Source organism: Cibotium barometz, chromosome 35 (assembly GCF_041138505.1).
Source record: "Cibotium barometz isolate CiBa-2024 chromosome 35, ASM4113850v1, whole genome shotgun sequence".
Taxonomy (NCBI): Eukaryota; Viridiplantae; Streptophyta; class Polypodiopsida; order Cyatheales; family Cibotiaceae; genus Cibotium; species Cibotium barometz.
The window spans coordinates 3682674-3698471 of record NC_141080.1 but is presented as its reverse complement, the minus strand read 5'-3'; the positions used below and the strand labels follow the sequence as shown (position 1 = coordinate 3698471).

At 47.1% G+C, this 15798-nt stretch overlaps 1 protein-coding gene across 1 annotated transcript in view; it reads left to right on the top strand.

The window, feature by feature from the left end:
- The first annotated feature begins 725 nt into the window (after nt 1-725).
- Nucleotides 726-15798, top strand: part of LOC147618065 (uncharacterized) — a 105280-nt gene continuing 90207 nt past the window's right edge. Inside the window, exons 1-2 of the mRNA XM_086775309.1 lie at nt 726-986; nt 1088-1583. Of these exons, the coding sequence (XP_086631435.1) occupies nt 1266-1583 (318 nt within the window). The 5' untranslated portion in view covers nt 726-986; nt 1088-1265. The remainder of the gene's footprint in view (nt 987-1087; nt 1584-15798) is intronic.

Below are 15798 nucleotides of genomic sequence, written 5' to 3'. Positions count from 1 at the left end.
CTGAAAATGCTTTTTTGGCTTGCATTAATTAATTAGCATCGTGTAATATTAATGTCAAAGGTTACACCATAAGAATGTAAAAACAACAAGTTTCTTATTTTAGCAACAAAATCAAGAACAATCTACACATGTTCTCTAGTGGTCTCTCTCTCTCTCTCTCTCCTCTCTCTCTCTCTCTCTCTCTCTCTCTCTCTCACACACACACACACACACACACACACACAAAAGCGTCTGAAGTAGCCGTGCGGTGAATGAGCAAAATTCCTAGGATAAGGAAATGGGTGGGCTCGACAAGGAGAGGTGGGTGGCATGGAGAACGTGAATGTGGGCATGTGAAAGGTTGCACAGCCCGGTGAGAGGGAGAGGGGCGGGTATAGGGTTGTATTAATAAATGCCACGTCAATTGAGATAGATGTTGTGAATATACAACCCAGATAGAGATTTCAAAGATTTTGACAAAGCTCATAGAAATCAACGTGTCAAGTAAGAGGTTAATTATGTACACTCGAACTTGGCAAGAGACCGTCACTTGTAAGTTGTATGGGGTTGATAAAAATAGCTGGTCCGATTCTCTTGTAAGTTGTATGGGGGTGATAAAAATAGCTGGTCCGATTCTCCCAAGGGGTGGAAAAAAAAAGTGTGTTCCTCTTCATCAGAAAAAGAAAAAGGTTGCATGTGAAACCGTCCGAGCCAGGAAGCCGTTCCACGTGGCCAGAAGCGAGGCCTACACTTTTAGCGGGCAAATTGTCTTTGAAGCTGCTTCCCATCGAAGGTTTTGCAGTACGCCTGTGTTTCTCGATCAAGCCTAGGGTTTCTTAGAAAGACGACGACAGATTCCGTCTTCATTGTAACTCTACACAGCAGCAGCATGAAGTTTCTGGTTCCATCATGATCAAACCCTTTGAATACTCGCCATAGGCATACCCAGCTACCAGGTACTTAGTCTTCTTCACCGAGTTTGGTCTCTTCGCGACATGGCTATCAAGGTCCGATGTCTCTCTTCATCTCAAGCTTTGCTTTAGTCCCCGCCTGCATGAAGATGAACCGACTGAAACCTGTATGAAACCCTAGTTTTTCTTCTCTGCAGCCTCCTCCATAGCCAATCCTATTCACGGGCGGTCTCATCGGAGCGCTTTGAATGATGAAAGAGTGCTTTTCTGGAAGGACTTCCTAAGCTTACAGAACTGTTATTCATGGGAGGCTGGTTATCATCCGACCATGATCAGAGACTTTGGAAAAACTTTGTGACAACTTTTTGATTAGCAATGGATCAAAAGCTTTTACGGTATTTTGCATCCCTCAGAGAGGAGGCAGAAGCTGCACAAAGAGGCGCTTCAGCTGACGTTGCTGAAATCATAAGCGATATCTCACGGCTATGTGAAGACTTGGTCACAGAAGAGGATATATCCTTTGCATTAGCTGCCGTGTTTGATCGGACCATTGGAATATTTGATGTGGTAGAGAGGTTGCTGCTCAACCGTGACAGGAGCATACAGAAAGGGCGAGAAAGTTGTTTGGTCTTTGTTGCCGAGTTCATAAAAAAGACGAGCACACGGGCTGCATCTTATGCTCCTTTCATAAAGGTATGCACTTGTCTATACATATATTACATTACACCTGAAGCACTCACTATCATCATGTAACATAAGTCTGCGTATGAGGTCATGTACAAAACGTTACCATAACATAGATTGTTAGATTTGTATGTATTTCTTAGCTCATATAGTCATGGTGTCGGATATTGACACACGGTTATAGCCTGATCTAGGTCCTGATTTCCTAGGAGTTCTGCAATGACAAATCCACTCACCGACTTGGAGTCAGTAATAAAAGCAACAGCTAATAAAAGCAGTCTTAAATCACTTCACACTGAGCTTGATAATTTTAACCCTAACCTTGTTCATAGTTATCTCCATTGGACACACAGATTTCCACATAGAACTATTGTGCAGGTGAAGAGGATGTTTGCGTGGCTATTTTTGACTAAACAACTAGATCTTCCAATGTCCAAACTCGGCCATCTACGGTGTTGTTGTAACCCCGAGTGGAGCGGAAACACTTGACCATTATGCAATTAAATACTTAAATCGGCCACAACCTTAAACATATGCCACTTAATTTCACAAAATTGTAAAAGAGAGATGTGCACATCTTACACCACATAGAGGTCGAGACTCGGAATCCCCCCCCCCCTTCCCTGTGCCTTGCGTGTGCCCTTGGAATATTCTATTACCCAAAGAGAAAAATATCATGTACAAGCTTTGAGGGTCTTACTCTCCCCATGGGAGATACGGGATTATCCTTACATGAGAGCTATCATCAAAAGAAGCCTCAAAATACCATGAGTGTGTAAACCACCTCTTCTCGTAAAGGCACCGATCCTCCCCATGACTACGGGTCTTCAAGATGCCATCTGTGGTAGAAAAACTCAGCTGACGCAAATAATACTTCCACATATACCATAAATCCAAAACACCGGTAGACAGTCTCATAAATAAAATATAACTGAAAGAATCCAGGTCCTAAATAAATGGGCGAGACTAAATCGGTCCCCATAATACCAACACCAAAATCATGTCCAAATAAATGGGTGAGATAAATTAGTCCCATAAGTCGAGATATCATAACCATGGTTCAATTAAATGGGCGAGACAAATCAGTCCCATAAGTCGAGATATCATAACCATGGCCCAAATACATGGGCGAGACATTTCAGTTCCATAAGTTAAGATATCTAACCATGGTCCAAATAAATGGACAAGACAATTAGTCTCATAAGTCGAGATATCATAATTGTAATACCATCGGCTAGGTGTGAACGTTGCTGGTGGGCACTGTCTCATGAACAACAAGCTTGTCAACACTTAAATATGGACCAAACAACAATGCAACGGATAGCTGAAAATACATCACACATTGCTCAAGGCAATACTGTTGTATATTATTGGAATATTTAATATGTATACAAAGTTCCAAGCGCTTTCTAGCGAGATGTTTCATGCAATGGAAATAGTGTCTCACCATTTGGTCCCTCACCCGTCTCGACCAGTGTTTTATACACTAGGTGGAACCAAGGTGTGAACGGGGAGTTTTCCACATAAGAAAGCGGGAGCATATACCGGCGAAGTTTTGGCCTCAAAGATGGACAAAAGTACCATGGGCTTTTCATCATTAAAGGAAGGAGATAGTGTTTTCCACAAGGGGAGGACATATTATTGTTTTTGGACAGGTCTGTGTGGACAAAACAAGGCGCTTAGCTGTAGTTTTTGGAGCAAGTTTGGGGGAAAAGCTTAAAAGGTACTATTTTAAGCAAACAAGGTCACTTTTGGCAAAAAGGGGATATTTTAAGCAAGCAAGGCTACTTTTGGCAAAGAGGAAAAGCATGGACCATATTTATAGAGCTGGCTGACTCTATCTTGGGGGGGGGGGTGCTGCTGGCTGTGCAGATCCTTCAAGCAACAGTTGGCGTTCTCTCTCTCTCTCTTGCGCTTAGACCTTCAGCCAGCAGAAGCTATTGGACTCTTTCTACAGTGCTGGCCGTACAGGGCCTCTGTTTACTCTCTTCGCCCAGTCTTGAGCAGACCGGTAGTTTTCTCATTCTATGCTGATCGTACAGGTGGACTGTGGACAGCAGGCCGGCAGTTCTCTCTTCCCCTTACACTGGCCGTACAGGTGGACATCAATGCTTTTCCTTTTCCCCCTTGTGCTGCCTGTACAGTGGACAGTTGTGGGCAGCTCCTTCCTTCTCTTGTGCTGGTCGTACTGTGGACAGCAGGCAAGCCAGCTCACCACCTCTCATGCGCTAGTACAGGCTGCAAGTACAACAGCATGGACAGCCACCTTCTCCCTCTTCTGGGTGACTGGCGGGCAGCAGTTTGACATTCTCTCTCTTGTTCCTGAAGTGCAGACCGTACAGTGGTACAGTGGTCGGGCGGATTCTTCTCTCTTTGCTCAGGTTGTACAATAATGGTATGGCAGCTGGGTCTTCTCCCCTCTTCACCACTCCCTCTTGGGCATTGGTTCAGGGGTTGTGTTTGGAGGTTTCAGGGACTGTTTTTGAGAGCTTTTTCGGGACTGTTTGAGAGCCTTTTCAGGGCCATCCTGAGGTTTTTAGAGGGACCACATCACTTAGACAGATTTGGGAGAGATTGGACTAGAGACAGCTAGGCAGACTACTACTAGCACTATAGAGACACAGGGACATCTTACTTCAGACACCCGCACATCATAGCGGGGGAAGACAGTCCCAGTTGACTGACTTCTTCCAGAGATTGGCACCAGTAGCCTAGCCACACACATTGGGAGTGACATCTCAGCGAGCGGAGGAGATTCGAGCTAGGCGACGACCCAGACTAGCCGGCTACCAGACACCACGGCTACACCACAGAGAGATCGCGGCCATCCGGTCTCGACACCAGCAAGAGGTCCAGGAGCAGCTGGCACATTTTCGCTCTGATCCAGGACGCATGTTCCAGACATTTACGGCATCCTCAGATCGGATGTATGACATTGTACCCAGACTATGGGACTGGATGGAGTTAGGAGTAGATAACATATCATACTTGTATCACCCCTTCAGCATATAGAGATGCATTAGTAGCCCTAGTACTCCATCCACACCCTCTCGTTTGTACACCACTATTGAGTCCCCTATGGTCGTGTTGTCATACTTGTACATTTTATTCTCACTCCACATTTTCCTCTTGATGGCTGGAGGAACATCATTGTACTACTTGTTTGTCTCATAGGCCAATTTTGGCCTTTTGCAGACGTTAATATATCTTTCTTTCTTTCTTTCTTTCTTTCTCGCTCCTCTCTGCTTGCCTGTGGGAAGTAGTGCGGAATAATCTCGAGGAATGGCTTTGAGTCTCCAAGAGAAGCTTGAGGCCCTCGAGACGGCAATGAAGGCACTAATCAAGGAAAACAAGAAGACATCCGATTCCAACCTCAATGAGGTGGAGAACAAGTTACACCGGCACATCATGGCCCTCGAAGTACGGGTCACGGAACTTGAACAAGAGAACACGGCACTCAAGGAAGAGGTGAGTGCATTGAAAGTGGAACCGGTAGCCATCAAGAACACCGAGAAAGAAGAAGGGGAGATCAATGGCAACACTCTCACGACCATCAAAGCAGAGATCTCCAAGGAGATCACAAAAGACATGGAGGGGAAACTCGAAGCCAAGCAATCAGGATGGGACGAAGCTCGGCTACAGGGAAGAGGATCCTCTCCCCTTCACCAAAGCATGGAGAGCCGGGAAAGACTCAACGTGCAAGCGAGCCCTTATCCTACAGTTTGTAGGGGAGACGGAGAGGGCCACCTTCATGAGGAAGAGGGTGATTCTACGAGGATTACAGGGAGATCCCATCTATTTAGATGACGACCTTACAAGGATGCAGATAGAACACAGGAAAACATGCATGTCGAGAGTCCTACAGGCCCGGAAAGAGGGCAAGAGAGCATTCTATCGTGATGGTCGTGTCATCATTGATGGCAAGGCCATCGATTAGCGCCAGGCAGCCTATGGGACATCGGCTGTGGAGGATCCAGATTCACAAATACACATAGCAGTTTGGAACTGCAATGGAGCACTTTGGACACATCCTGGGAGGATGGAGGAGGTCATGGAGGGACGGGACATCATACTACTTACAGAGACACACCAGAGCCCAGGAGGGGGCTACCCAAAGTAGAGAGTTATCAATGGGAGTCTACACACAGGGGGACCACATGGCAGAGCACATCGAGAGGATCTGGAGGTATAGCGGTACTCTTCAGGCGAGAGCTACATGAGCGCCTATGGGTGGTAGCACGTGACCAGGAGGCTAGATACATGTGGATCAGACTGCAGCTCTCGGCAGAGGGTGTTATACATTGCTCTATGCTACTTCTCTCCTAGAGGATCGAGATATGCTGTCAAGCAGAGGAGGAGAGTAGAGAGGAGGAGGACACAGGGCCATTGGGAGAGTCACCATATGCAGCCCTTTCAGATGAGATCATACACTACTCCAACTTGGGGAAAGTCCTCCTTATGGGGGACTTCAATGCATGGACACAGAGCCGATAGTGCGACATTTATGATTTTGAGCACCCTGAGGTGATGCACATACTAGAGGTGGAGGACACGGGAGCTTGCAGGGTGTCAGAGGACATGGGGCCGGATAACACTAGATATGGTCATCACCTACTTGAGTTGGGAGCCCGACACCATCTCGTTATTTATAACGGGATGAGACAGTGGCGGGATTCAGGAGCACTGACATGCTTTCCACGGTCAGGGGGAGGTACCACAGGTGGACTACATCATGGGGTCCATGGAGACCACACAGGCAGTGACATCTTTCACCATCCCTCCCTGTCCTATCGGTGCGGATCACACGTACCTCTTGTTGTCATTGGCAAGCTCCACACCAGCCCCCACACAGCCCACATAGGCATCGCATACCACTTTCTACTTCACCCATGACCTGGCAGACATATATGAGCATCATGTATATGACGGGCTACTCCAGATGGATCCGTTGTCATCCCTAGACACACTCACCACTCAGATGTCATCTCTACTACACACGGCCGCCACCCGCAGCTTCCCCCATCACACACACATTGCGCACACAGATAGATCTGGGAGCATGCCCCAGAATCGGTGGTATGATGAGTGCAGAGAGCTCTAGAGACACCTTCGTGCCCAGAGAGCACTGGGGACCATTACACAGAGACAGGTGAGTCGACAGATACGGACCCTCACACGCCGTAAGAGGCGTGCATATGAGGAGGCACATTACTGGGATATGTACCACCTTCTTATGAGCAGAGATACAGAAACTGCATGGCGCAGGATGAGAGAGCCTCGCTCTCGTACCCCGATTGAGGATCGGCACACATATGGAAAGAGCCTCGACCATATCCCTGAGCAACCGCCCATACCACAGCCACAGGAGCCCCGTCCTACCACCACCTCTACTTTCTTTACCGCCTCGATGGTAGAGAGAGCTATCCGTCGGTTACAGCATGGGAGATCGGCTGACCACACATACAGAGTGAGCATCTTATTTATGCAGCTAACACACTGGCACCCTTTGTTGCTCACCTCTTTAATAGGGCACTAGTGGAGGGCCTACCAGCTGAGTGGACTATGCACACCATCGTGCCTCTCCACAAAGTGGAGACATGCTAGACCCCAGCAACTACAGGACTATCATGATTAGTCATACATTGGCCAAACTTTATGGCGCAGTGCTCGAGGCAGAGTTGAGCTCATATGCAGAGGAGGAGGGATTGCGGCACCAGGGCAGGCTGGATTCCGACATCTCAGGTACCACAGTCCACATTATGCTATATGCAGATGATATTATTTTGGTCTCTGAGTCGCAGATGGGACTACATCATCATCTCCATGCACTCGATGACTTCTGCACACACAGAGGAGACTTACAGTGAGCCTTGGGAAAACCAAGGTCATGATTTTCCACACCTCAGGGCCGGTTCGATGACAGGCTATCTTCACACTAGCAGGAGGACAGGTAGAGGTGGTAGACTGATATGTGTACTTGGGGATTACGTTCGCGACTCCGCCAGGAAGATTTACTATGGCACAAGCAGCCAGGGATAGACTCACACGAGGGTATGCAGCTCTGGCCGTGCTAGAGAGACAATGTCACCAGGCACACTTCCAGGAGCCTCGCACGAAGGGGTGGTTGTTTGACACACTAGTCACCCCTGCTTTGATGTATGCTGGAGCAGTATGGGGACTTGGGCTCGCCACCTCCACATGGTCTCAGATAGAGAGGCCTTAGATTCTCATGCTCTCACGGATGATCCGCAGCAAACCCTCTGTCCTACATGACATTGTCCGAGCGGAGTTTGCTGCACCTCCTATGCTAGTAGAGGCCCTCTTCAGACGATCTGCTTCATACAGAGGATCAGAGATATGCCATCAGATCGACTCTCACATAGAGCTTTTGAGGCGTCCAGTGGAGATAGGAGATCATGGTATTCACAGATGATATAGTGGCTCACTCAGCATGGTCTCAACATAGATCACCTGCCACCTTTCCAGTATGATATACATGCACCACACATCCAGCTCTCTCACAGTCAGAGGAACAGAGTCCTTCGGCAGGATTTATGGCAGTGATACACTTAGGAGACTTGGATTACACCTAGTCAGCCTCTACCGCCGAAGATGCTATACTACAGAGATCAGTTTATGCGTATCTCAGTGGATGGATTCATTCAGTGACCCGGATATATGGATGTGTACATGCCTCACAGTGCCCGAGTGGTGATTGGCCAGCTTAGAGTGTCATCACACCAGCTTGGGATTGAGGCAGGTAGGGCAGCACGGATCCCCAGAGCAGAGAGGCTATGCCAGGAGGAGGTTGAGAGTGAGGAGCATTATGTATGCAGATGCAGAGCATATAGTGTCATTAGAGAGAGAGACACCACCATCTTCAGTGGACGTCCCTCACTCCGCTAGATCATGGAGTCCGCAGACCAGCGCAGATTTGGCCAGTTCTTGCTAGAGACAGCGTGCCACAGAGAGATACTGTTACGGACTCATACCACAGGGAGAGGTGGGCGACAACTCCAGCTCACTGATTTCTTCCAGAGATCTATCCCAGTGCCTATCTTGACACAGGAGGGGGTTACACTTCAGCGCGTTGTGGACCTCCGAGCAAGACGGAGACCGAGAGCACCAGGCTACCAGACTCCCAGACTACATCAGAGGGAGATCACAGAGATATGGATTCGACATCAGCACCATATTCAGGAGCGGCTCGCTCACTTACACTCACACCCGGAGATCATGCTCCAAGGGATTTTTGCCTCGCCATCGCCTATGTATCACATATTACACCCCCATTATGGTACTGGTTGGAGCTATACAGATATGCATTGCATTCTTGTATACCCTACGCATATAGGTTGCATATTGAGCCTCTAGTAGTAGTAGTACTTTCATAGTTTATTTCATGTTCATTTTGTCCTTTTTTTTGGACATCCAGAGGACATTGACAGTTGTACATTGATTTGTCTCATAGGTCGAGTTCGGCCTCTAGTAGACGTTAATACAACTCTCTCTCTCTCTCTCTCTCTCTCTCTCTCTCTCTCGATAGTGGATTGCTAAAGACTCGTGAAACTCAGGATAAAGAAGGTGGTGTGAGACTTTGTGTGATAGGATCCTTCATCTACGCATAATTCCGTTGCATGTTACAGCACTAGACATGGTCTGCAACCATTTAAGTGCCTGATAACTTGTCTTAACTGTGAAATCTCTCCCGTAAAGGAAATGTTTCCAATGCTTAAGTGTTGTCATCACCCCCAATTGCTCTTTGTCATACATAGAATAATTCTTTTCTACATCATTTAATTTCTAGTTATAATAAGCCATTGGGTACCCTTCTTGTTGAAGGACAACTCCTATGGCTAGATTGCTGTTATCGGTAATCACCTCGAAAAGAATCATCCCATGAAGCCAATTTGAGAACCGGAGACTCAGAGGCAACTTTTTTCATTGCATGAAATGCCTCGAGTGCTTTGTCCGTGACGGGCACCTTTTGTCGACGTGTCTTCACGCCCTTGAGCAGATATGTAAGAGGTGCTGCAAGGTCAGAAAACTTGTCCATATGGAAACTACATGCTTGGCAGAGGCCTACAAAAGAGTGGATCTCCTGAGCATTTTTGGATCCCGTCTGGTTCTGGCCTTTTTCCCCTCGAGGTGTTAGCCTTGGGAGTAGCCTGTTGGGAAGTCGTGGGCTTTCCGCCATTGTGCTTCATTTCAGCACTCTACGCAAGCGAGAGTGCGTCTTCGAAGGTGGCTGGCCTAAACATACGCACCTCATTTGCGTGTCAAGGCCATAAAGGAATTGCCCTTTCTTGTTCGTATCAAATAAGCCCAACTGCAAACATAAGTTTGAAATTTTATTGGCAAACTGAAGGATTGGCTGCGCGTTCCGACGCGCTCCCCTAAACTCGTCTTCGAGTCGCTCGAGGTAATGGGGCGGTAGAAACCGCTGCTTAAGGTTGAGGACAAACTCATCCCAAACATAAGCTGCCATACCTAATCTGGTGTGGGCAAGAGCCCACTGGGTCCACCAAGGAATGGCCTCTCCTTCCAAGTACCAACTAGCTAAGATCACCGTGTCAGTATCACTTTTTCGATCTTCGGCAAAGTAAGTTTCAAATTGATGCAACCATGAATAAAGAGTTGGGGGGTCGAGTTTACCATTATACTTACTGAAGTTCATTTTCTCGGGAAAATGACTTTAGGAAGCCGCTGGTGTCAGTCTTGCGTCCAAAGCCGCAAGGTATCGTTCATGTTCCACGCGTTGCATGGCGTCGTCTTCACGTTGTCGAATCTCCACTACACGCATTTGCAACTCAAGCATTGAACTCGGGTACGGTCGTGACCCTTCGAAAGGGTCCCTTTGTAGAGGATCTGGAATTTGGGAAACGGAAGGAGCAGGAGGAGGAGACTGAAAACGTAGAGCTGGAGAACGGGTGCCGTCTTCCAGAGCCAGTATCTGCGGCCTCTGCTCTTCCAATTTGGTCATCTTTTGGAACATCTCTAGTACACTCATGCCTGATGCCTTAGATGGATTGCTTGGTGCACTTCGGTCCCAAGGTTCTTGTTCTTTCTCGTCGTCGTAGCTCGCCATAGCAGGGAAATGCACTACCTTTCCGGAGCGCAATCTGACCATACACACCGTGTGTGTGGGAGACTTCCGGAGGCTGAAAACCAACCGTCCTTCGAGGGACAAGAGTCACTCCGAAAGGGGTGGTCAGGAAACCAACCACACGAGTGTGAAAAAATTTCTGGTTTCTTGCTGAATCTTTACACATGAAGTAGGCTCTAATACCATTGTGACGTGCAGAAGCTTTGGGGTAGATCGGTAACGTCAATGCTAAGAAATCAGCAATAGTTTACGACGAGAATAACACACAAAACTGAAAGTAGATGTGCAGAAAATAAAGAGAGAGAGAGGGAGAAGAGGACACAGTATTGGGTCCCGAATACCCTCTGTAGGGCCCCCACCTTGAGTAGCTGCAGCACTTTGTGAAATATGAGATATGAATGAACTGAATTATGGCTGAGCTTTACGTACCCCTTCATGTATCCAGTCGGCTGTCCTACAGGAGTCGGGTGGCAGAATTATTCTCCACGACTGGGTAAAATAGTAACTTATGCTAATGAATCAGCGCTTTCACACCTTATGAAAGGCTGGCCACTTGCGCATGGCCCAGCCTGTGTGGGCTGTCCCACACCTGGCAGACATCCCCTATAAGGCCTGGGGCACAGTCGGCTGGCTGTCCTATGGCCATAGGGTTGGCCAACAGCCCCTCCTAGCCCATCTCATGGCTGGTGGGTACAGTCGGGGCCCTCCTGGCCTCTTGGGGGTGGTTCTCACCCCCATGCCCACATAAATGATCTTGGGGTAGCCCTATGGGCTATCCCCATCTCTACATGCGAATCCTACATGCCTACACAGAGGTTTGGCATCCAATATCATACTAGATACACAGAACCAGTGACATCATTCCATAGGGAGCCTCACAACGTGGATTGGCATTGCTTCATGTGCAAGACAATGCACACCTGACCTCGGACGCATGTGCAGGACAATGCACACTTGACCTCAGACGCACGTGCAGGACAATGTACACTTGACCTCGGATGCATGGAGTGGAACCTTGGCCGACTCATCCCGGACTGGGCTCGCATGGGACCAGTTTTCCACTCCAGATCCTGCACCTTTTTGTTCAGATATGTCTACGTGGCATCCAAGTGCGGGATGCATGTGACACAGGAAAAAGCAAAAAGTCAAATAGGGTTGACCGCGAGCCAAGGACACCATTGGAAAGAGGAGACTGAGCCGGACCAAAAAGCTAAAAGTCGCTTTTTCAAAAAGCAGTTCTAGGGCCAAAAAGCAAGGCCCTGAAGCTAGAAAAGCAAAACAAGAACTTTTGACTAAAGTTGAGTAATATTTTACTATTAAAAAGACCAAAATCAAAGTATTAGGCAAAAGCAAAGCAAAAGCATCACTTTTTGGCAAAAAGCAAGGCTTCTTGAAGACTGACGCTTGTTGCCTAGGACCGCCCTAATGGCTGCCGATTGTAGGTTGGTTGCCTCTGATGGCTGTGGGCTGGGGTCCAGACCCTCCATGATGATGATGGTGATGAGGATGAGGATGAGGATGATGATGATGATGATGATGATTATGTTGATGCTATGATGTCTATATGTTGTCCTAATTGTTGGATTAGTTAGGGATTAAGACTGTTCATGGAGATGATTAGCCATGGCACGGGTGTGTACGTGACATGGGAAGCCTCCCTAGACCTTGCACATTCCATGAGATATTCCTCATGGTAAAGAAGTTGTTTTGACTCGGGATGAGAGCAACTGCTTGGCCGGAGGTTGAACTTGCCTCCCATAATGTTGGAGGAGGGGGGAATCCTTGGAGAAAAGTCCATTGTTAGCATGTTCACTCTGTCCCCTAGACTCTGCATATGTGCGCGATGCATGGGTGCCTTGCCATACATCTTGTTGTGCATCCTTCAAGGCCTCATAAGATGGCATCGTGTTCTGTGCATCTTGCATATTGTCCATCCCAAGCAAGGACGACTCAACACAGTATTTTTGATATGATGTAATGTCCTTGTGGGAGGAGGATTCTGCAAACTCATCACTCTGACCCAATACATCATCACTATGTACATTGTCTTTGGGAGAGGCATCATCCTGTGCCCTGCCCATTTTCCAAGCAAACGTCTGTGTACTGAAGAAGAAGAAGAAAAAAAAGAGAGCCTCGCATGTGAACAACCCCTTAATAGTTTGTGTTGGAATTAGGGTTGCAGGAATGCACACACAACTTCAAGAAGATGAGGAAGCTTGAGCACAACACAGTAGTGTATTATGAGTGCCAAAAATGAAAGATAACAAGCCCTAGAAGATAATGGGCGTATATACAATGCACGGGGGAAAAAACCTCCTAGTGAGGGAAAAAGTGCCTCGGCGGTCCTAAGGGTGTTCACACACATCACTACTATAATATGGTAACAAATCCCCCCTGGAGTGATGCGGTGAACAAGAGCTAGCACTCATGTATAGGGAAGTGTCTAGCTATGTGGACGAATCCACAAAAGGGAGTAAGCCCAAAGCTTTGCGAAAAGCTTCGAACTTCTCACGAGGCAGAGCCTTTGTGAAAAGGTCTGCAAGGTTATCCTGTGTTGGCACATAAGCCAAACTGATCTCTCCTGCAGAGAGTCTCTCCCTGACATAATGGTAGTGCACCTCAATGTGCTTCGTACGAGCATGGAACACTGGGTTCCGCGCAACTGCCAATGCGCTCTGACTGTCAGTGAAGATGGTGGTGGCAGATGGCTGCCCAACACCCAAATCAGCCATAAGGCGTCTGAGCCACACACACTCAACCGTAGCTGTGAAAGCTGCCCTGTACTCAGCTTCACAACTAGAAGTGGCCACAGTAGGCTGCTTCTTGCTCAACCATGATATGCATGAGCTTCCAAGCATGAAGCAAAAACCACTCGTGGACACGCGTGTGTCATAACAACCAGCCCAGTCAGAATCTGAAAAAACATGTAAATCTGGCGGCAATGATCCCCCCTTGGGATAAAACAACCCAAGATGCCGAGTACCACTCAAATAGCGAAAGATACGCTTCACTGCCTGCCAATGCTTAATGCCTGGGCTATGCATAAATCTGCTCACCTGTGAGACTGCAAACTGAATGTCTGGCCTCGTAATGCATACATAAATGAGGCAACCAACAGCTGTCTGATAGAGTGTGACATCAAAGTGATCTCCAGCATCATGAAGACTCAACTTCAAACCTGTCTCCATTGGAGTAGCAATAGGCTTGCAGTCTTCAAGGCCAAATCTCCGCAACAATGTTTCAATATACTTTGTCTGACACAAAGCAATACCTCCATCACACTGCTTAAATTGTATCCCTAAATAATGATGCAAATGCCCCAAATCTGACATCTCAAAAGAGGCATTCAAATCAGCCTTAAAATCAGCAATATGACTCTCATTTGGTCCTGTGAGCAGCATGTCATCGACATAGAGAGCAATGATTAGATGTACACCATCCACACGTTTAACATACAAAGTGCTTTCTGTTGGACTATTCTGAAACCCATGTGCAGTCAAATATGCATGTATTTTTTCATACCAAGCTCGTGGAGCTTGCTTTAAACCATATAAAGCCTTTTTTAACCTGCACACTTTGTTTTCCTGCCCTCTTTGAACAAAACCACGAGGCTGCGATACATACACCTCCTCATGCAAATCTCCATTTAAGAACGCAGTCTTTATGTCCAGCTGATGTACATTCCAACCATTATGAGCTGCTAATGCACAGATGCTACGAACAGTGGTCATACGACATGTGGGAGCAAAAGTCTCATCAAAATCAATGCCCTTCTCTTGAGCATAACCTTTTGCAACAAGCCTAGCCTTATGGCGATCCACTGTGCCATCAGGCTTACGCTTCAATTTGTATACCCACTTAGTGCCAATGGCCTTCTTGCCAGGGGGCAAGTCACATAAAGACCATGTACTATTCTTCATAATAGCATCGTATTCTGCTTGCATAGCAGCCATCCAATTTTCTGAACTTTGTGCCTCATCAAATGAAACAGGCTCACTTTCATCGCACATACTAGAAACAGCCAATGCATAACAATCTGACGCATAAGAGGCACCATGAGAGCCAGAACGAGTGCGACTAGACAAAGGGGCATCCAACTTGCTGTCACGCAAAGTCTGCACCAGCCATCTAGGCATGTTCCTAGAGCCCTCAATCTCTTGTCTCTCATCCTCAAGTGCATCATGCACATCTGCATCAGATATAGGCTGATCTGTGCCATCATTTAAAACCTGCATAGGCTGAAAAACTGCCTCATGAGGTATTGCACTTGACTGTGCACCACTGAAAAGAGGCAACAATGTATCATAGACATCACGTGAGCTGATATCTGTCTCCTTAGTACATGAAACCAAGGGCTGAACTGCATCTTCCACAAATACAACATCACGGCTAACCAAAATGCGCTTTGTCTGTGGATGATACAAACGATAGCCTTTGCTCTCAGCACTATATCCAACAAAAATACATTTGACAGCTTTGTCATCCAATTTTCTGCGATGTTGCACAGGCACTAATGTATATGCCAGGCAACCAAAAACACGTAAATGGCCAACAGATGGCTTGCGGCTATGCCAAGTCTCATATGGAGTGACAACCTGTAATGCTTTGGTGGGACACCTGTTTAGTACATAAGTGGCACACATGACAGCCTCAAGCCAAAAACCATGTGGTAGACTTTGACTCTTAACCATACATCTTGCCATTTCCATGAGAGACCTGTTTTTTCTCTCAGCCACACCATTTTGCTGTGGTGTATACGGCACTGTACATTGGTGTTTTATCCCACGCTCAGCCAGAAATGCATTAAATTCTGAAGACATATACTCCCCTCCTCGATCTGAACGGAGGGTGCCCATCTTACTTTCTGACACATTTTCAGCCATAACCAAAAACTGTTTGAAGCACAAAAACACTTCGGACTTTGCCTTCAAAGGATATACCCATGCATGCCTGGTAAAATCATCAATGAAAGTCACGAAGTAAAGGTAGTTTCCAAATGATGGAGTTTGCATGGGACCACAAACATCACTGTGAACAAGCTGCAATCTGCGTTCAGCTCTCACTGATCCATCTTTGGGAAAGGAAGCACGCTGCATTTTACCCAATATGCAGCCCTCA